Genomic DNA, 6069 nt, shown 5'->3' with positions numbered 1-6069 from the left:
GGGGGGGGGGGGCGCTGATGAATATAAGAGTTTGGTGATAAAAGTACTTTCTTCTAAATACTGCCATTTCTAACCTGTTCCCTCCCATTCACCCTGAAAAACCATCATCAGCCACAATGGCTGTAGGGAGGCTAAGATAATTTTACTCCAATAGAAATTCTGGGGTTTACGACACCAAGAAAAAAAATCTTTTCTGTTGGACCAAAAGCCAGGCCCCCAAATTCAGGGCAGCCTTGTTTTACACTGACACATGATTTCTATATCTATTTTTCAAAACTAGAGGCTTTGCTGTTTATTCAGACAGACACTGAGTGGAAAGAAGCCATCATGTGGGACTGGAGAAGAGAACTAGCAAAAGGTCCATGTGTGGGTAGCAAATTTTTTCTGTGGCCAAACCCAGTGTGGCAGCTGTTGGTATAACAATAATTGGATTCACTAGAGAAAAGAATAGAATGTAAAAATATAGCAAGAATAACTCCTGGAAGAGTCTGGAGAGATACTAACTTCTTGTTCTCATGTTATGTGTAGATCTTACTGATATGCTACCTATATTCTCTTCCTTTCTTTAAAGGTTTGTCCTCATTTACAAAAAGGGCCCTTTACAGAACCCTAAAGCTGAATTTTACACTCAGTTTAAGGCATCAATGCATGGCCAGAATAGTACAAAAGGGCCCTGTAACTAATGAGTTTAAGGCTCCTAACATTTTATATTCTACATAAAAGTCAGTCGACTGTGACCCCCATCAAAAAAAGGACCTTCTCTTACAGGCCTTTGTAATCAAGTCATGGCAAGAAACATGGGGAGAGAAGGGATTAGATATAATTAGGGTAAACATTTTCCTCATTTAGCCACATATGTACGCATTGTCATTATCCCGACATGGGCAACTCTGTCCATAAAACACAGTAAGCAATTTTCAAAACTGAATGAATTTCATGTCCAATGATCAATACATTTAAGCAAACCTATCAAATTTTAGATTCTGGTATTTAATAATACTAATGCATAACAGATATCTTTAAAGAAGAAATATTTATAATGTAAAACAGGCAGCACATGGCAGAAAGTGAAGTAAACTTGCTACCACTGAGGGTCCTATTATACAAAGCACACACAACAGATATGTTCAAGTGCATTTACAGCACAAGCCACTGAGTTCTCTAATCATAAGTGTAAACCCATGCTGCTGTTGTGCTAGTTCAAGGTTTTACCCCTTCTCTCTCCACTCCTTGAAGCTCTGCCAATGTTTCTTTATACTTCTAGCTGGATCCGCTCAATGGAGGCAGAATACTTTTATACCCGTTTAATCTTGGCATCTACATTGAAACTATCAATAATGGTAAACACTAGTGCCAGCTATAATAGCCTTTTAGGGATAAGGACACTTGCCAAGGAGAGGTTGAACTGAATTAACCATCCTGTATACCTAGGCCAATGAGTACTTGTCAGAAGGTAGTTTTTATTCTCAATATAGCAACTATGCAGTGGAAATTCAGTGGAAATGTGAAACAACACAGAAACTAGCCATCTTAATTATATATCAGTGGTTATTAACAGTCAGCGTTAATCCTCCTTTACATCTGTCATGCCAGCAATAATAGTCATTTGATTTGCAATGCCAAACTGAGACATGGTTAGGAAAGCATGCAAGCATAAAGAGCAGCTAACATATCCAAAAATGTTATTAGCATTATATGCATAGTGCTAGTTTAAAATCACAAAGCTGCATAAATTGCTGACCCAAAATGAATGCTAGGAATATACTATAGTGCCTTGGATTTCAAACACTGTCTCTGTCTTGCCAGAACAAGTGGAAATTAAAGCTTTTTTGTCTACTGTGGCAGAATCTGCAGTAAGACATCTCAGCTGCAGTGCAACTTTTGATGTTCAGAGAGTTTTGCAATGAAAGATCACATGTACCAACCAACTTCTCTGGACATTAGCTAGTCTTTTCATTATTTTGTCAAAATTATATAAAAACTATGGCCACTGGCTGCCTCCATGACAAGAACGGAATTTATGGGGAAAATCTGCTTTCTTCTGGAAAATTCCATAGAATTTGGTAATCCGTGGAACTGTACCCATTTAATGTACCAGCATAATACTGTAGCAGAATTTCTAACTTTCAGCTCAGGATAGTTTTATCTCCATTTTTAGATTTGTGTCAGAGAACTGCAATTAGAGATGGCCTGAACTTAAAGTAACCATGTTATTTTATATTTTCTCTTTCCTTGTATTACAAACATTAACAAATCTCCATAGAAACTACTTTAAACACACAGGCATCCAATTGCTAATGCATGCACATGAAGCGATTTCTATTGCTAGAGTTTACACAGTTCTGAAGAAATACTATGTTAGCTACAGAAAAAAAAAATCTATGGCAATGAGCAATTTGTACACAGCAACAAAACAAGTACCATATAAAATTAAAAACAAATCCTTACCTTGTGTTTCAGAGTCCCGTGTTCTGAAACATAAGTAAAAATTGGCATTATCAGTGGCTGTATATTTGATCTTTTATATAATAATGTCAGTCTGTACGTGCTGCGCAAAAACACACTACTGCTGTGTTTTGCTAACCGATACCTGTAATATGTTTCAACAGCCCCGGGGCTGAGCTAGTTATTGTTTTGCTAACAGTGTTCCCTCAGCTTATTGGCTCCTCAGGTAACAGTGAATCAAAGTTGTAAATGGCTTGTTTCTGAGTTATGTGGAATTTTCCAACAGTTGCATGCCAAACAAAATTAACTAAATCTTTATAAATGATTATTACAACTTTCAAAACCACAGTATAAATGTTTGCAAATTCTGAAGTTCCTATTCACAAGTCTAACTTGTACCTCTTCTCATTTTTGTGAGAATTCACAGTATTCTGCACAGCTGTTAAACTTTATGTCTTTAATTTTGAAGTTCTCCAAGTTTTATGTACAGTACTTGGATTCTTAACCTTAGCATTGCATTAATATACTTTAGGATTCTGTTTTGCTTTCTGGGTGAACTTTCTCCTTTTCTTCCATTTAAGAAAGAAAAAAAGGAAAAAAAAAGTCTCTGGATTAGTCTCTGCAATAAAAAAGTCTCTGCAATAACTGCATCAGTGTGTCTGTGTTTAAACAGAAAACCACACATTCCCATGAATTCAGGCAGGGCTTTATGGAATGTGTAATCTGATCAGCATAAACACATTCATGCACTCATGATTTTATTTCAACGCCTTATCACCAAAATGCAACAGCTGTGTTTATTTCTATGTGCTGTTCTCTAAGACTATGAATGCGGTTTGGTAAGGAAAATTACATGTTGCACACGCCTAGTCCGTAAAATATCGTAAGGCACACGTTTGTCAATGAAGACCATATAGTAAATAAGCCAATATGAAATTATAAAACCCAGATTTTGATTTGCTAAAGCTAAAAAAGGTATCTGAAAGTTTAAAATGTAGAACAAAATCATGCAATGGTTAACATTTTATTAAAAGATAAAGTTATATGATGGCAATAGTCATAATACAAAACAAGAAATCCCAGCAGGAAACAGGAAGGATAAAATACTTGCCACTATAAGCAGTACAAGTTTTCCACATGTAGGAAGTACTAGGGAAATTTTTTTTTTTTTTTTAATCATACTTCTATAATTTTAAAAAAATAGCTGCAAAGATTTTGTTCAGCTTTCCCAAAAGTAATTTACTTTTCTGCAGTAAATACGCAAGGAAAAGAAATTAAAGGAGTTGTTTTGAGATTATTAAAGGGTAGGGTTTTCCACAAAACTAAGGTAGGTGCAAACATTCAAAAACCCCCAAGATGAAATCACTCTAAGTATCACACTTTACTCAAAGCTTTCTCGATTAGGTAGGAACTAAACAGCAAAGATGTCATTGCTTGCAGGGGTGTAACAATCAGAGCCTGCCTGTACTGGCTGAGGCCACAGGCTGGGGGCACTCCCACATGCCACCCAGGAGGCTCCTGGAGAATGTCAAGCCCAGTTGAGCAGCCAGTCACCCACAATGGGCCAGTGCAGCCCCTCTCCCCAGCCCTGCCACCCCACCAGCTGGCTCCTGTCAGTGCTGGCTGCTCACAGGTGAGGAGAAGGAAGGAAGCCCCCTGCCACGTGGGCTCCCCCCAACTTGCAGGCACAAGTCTTGGGGGGGGGGGGTAAACAGAGGAGGGTCAGAGCTGGACCTGCACAGCAGGGCTAGGGACAGACATTCAAAAAGCCTGAGCCTGAATTCATTCAATCTTTGCAGGTTAGTCTAACCTGCCTAGATTGAATAAGTTTGCCATTGCAGAGACATTCCCTCTGGACTGAGGAAATGCAGGCACATGCCTGCAGTGGCTCAGGCTAGAAGCCGGGTGGGGAGAACACTAGAGTAGCCCTCCCCTCCCTTCCACAGTGCTAAGCTGAGGGGGGGCATGGCCAGGCCCTGTCAGGACTTCTGATTAGGGAGGGTTTTAAACCCTCACCATGCCTGCACAGTCCCAGGCTTTTCCCTGCTCAAGGGGCAGAGGTGTTGCAAGACCCCGGTCCCCAGCTAGCACAGAGGCAAAGGCAGGGGGATGTACAGTGCATGCATTTGTTGATGATACTGAGCTTTCCAATCTCTCTCTCCCTGCTTCTTCATACTTTCTGCAAGCCTAACAGGAGAGGGAGCCAGCAGGGAGCTGATAAAACAGTGCTTATCAGCCCATCAACAAAACAAAAGTTTTTCATTAGTTCACGCTCTTCTTAAACAGCTTTTTCCAAAGGAGGAACAGGGGAACATTACCAGCTGACCTGCTGATTAGCTCCAAAAAGCCCTAAGCAGATACTGTTCTGTCTGCTTGTCCCAGTAAAATTGGAGATGCACACACACAGAGACCCCTCTCAGCATTAGCTAGCACACCACATGCCTAGGGTCCATGGGGCTGGGGTCTGTGCTGCGGGAGATGGGAGGGAGGGAGGGATCCCTGCTTGAGCAGCGAGAAGCAAGCAGCCTGGGAGGGGAGAGAAGGGAGGGGAGGGGAGGAGGAAGCCAGAGAGACCCTGCTGTACCTGCAGTCTCCTCCAGAGCTCTGGCTAGAGGGGAGAGGGGTGGGGACAGCCCTGTTCTGTTGAACAGAGAGCACAGCCAGCCCAGCCAGCCAAGGCTGCAAAGCACCTGAGATGCTGGGGGACTCTGCTGGACCTTCAGGAAGGGTCCTGGGACAGACACTGTATAAACCAGTTTGACCCAAATCAGTTAAGTCTGATACTACATTCAAACAAGTTTATCTTAAATCAGTTTTGGTTTAAGATAAACCAGTTTCGGCCATTTTGAAACTGGTTTACATGCACTGGACGTCTATTCTGTTACAGGTTTAAACCACTTTCTGATCACTTAAACCAGTTTATGTGTAATATCTGTTCCTAGCCCAGGGGGATCCACTCCTCTCTCCTTCACCCACCTGCTCCCAGTTCCTGGTGCAGCAGAAAGCAACACATGGCTATAAGCTGCAGCTGTCAGGATGGTGGTGGGTGGGGAAGGGATAGAAAAGAGAGGCCCTCTGCCACAGTGGCCCCGCCTCCAACTTGCAGGCTCAGGTCTTGCAGAGGAGCCTGCATGGCAGGGTGGCTCTGTTCCTCCACTTGCCCGCCGCCAGTTCCCAGCACAATGAGAAGCCACACACTCACAGCTCCGAGATGCAGCTTATGGCAGGCCAATAGGGGCGCTCCTGTGTTGAGCCATCCACCTCACTGCACTTGACCACCTTCCAGGCTCTGAGTGCCTCCCTGGAGGCGCCTCACATCTGGCCGACCCCCTTCCTGGAGCATACCAGCTAGGCTGGGGGTAACACTGCCACCACCCAGGGATGGGCTTGATTTTGGCTCTGCGCACCCTGGGAAACAGGCCTAGTAGCTCTCAAGGGTACTTGATTCACTTCAGGAACTTGGGATGCTTCCCTCCATCAGAAGCACAAGTAGCGGTCTCCCTTACTCAGCTGAACCAAGGGAACCCCAAGGCATAATCTAGACCCACTCCTAATAAGTCTCCCACACTAGGTACAAAGGAGAACTTTACTGGTTACAAGGAGTAGGGTTGGAATAGGGTACAG

At 42.6% G+C, this 6069-nt stretch overlaps 1 protein-coding gene across 1 annotated transcript in view; it reads right to left on the bottom strand.

The window, feature by feature from the left end:
• VAV3 (vav guanine nucleotide exchange factor 3) overlaps positions 1–6069 on the bottom strand; it is a 398006-nt gene that overhangs the window by 115646 nt on the left and 276291 nt on the right. The window contains exon 18 of the mRNA XM_019502081.1: positions 2449–2471. Within this exon, the coding sequence (XP_019357626.1) occupies positions 2449–2471 (23 nt within the window). The remainder of the gene's footprint in view (positions 1–2448; positions 2472–6069) is intronic.

Source organism: Gavialis gangeticus, unplaced genomic scaffold, assembly GCF_001723915.1.
Source record: "Gavialis gangeticus isolate Ggan-Ray unplaced genomic scaffold, GavGan_comp1, whole genome shotgun sequence".
NCBI lineage: Eukaryota > Metazoa > Chordata > Crocodylia > Gavialidae > Gavialis > Gavialis gangeticus.
Note: the sequence above shows the minus strand (reverse complement) of the source record. Positions and strands in the feature narration are given on the sequence as shown.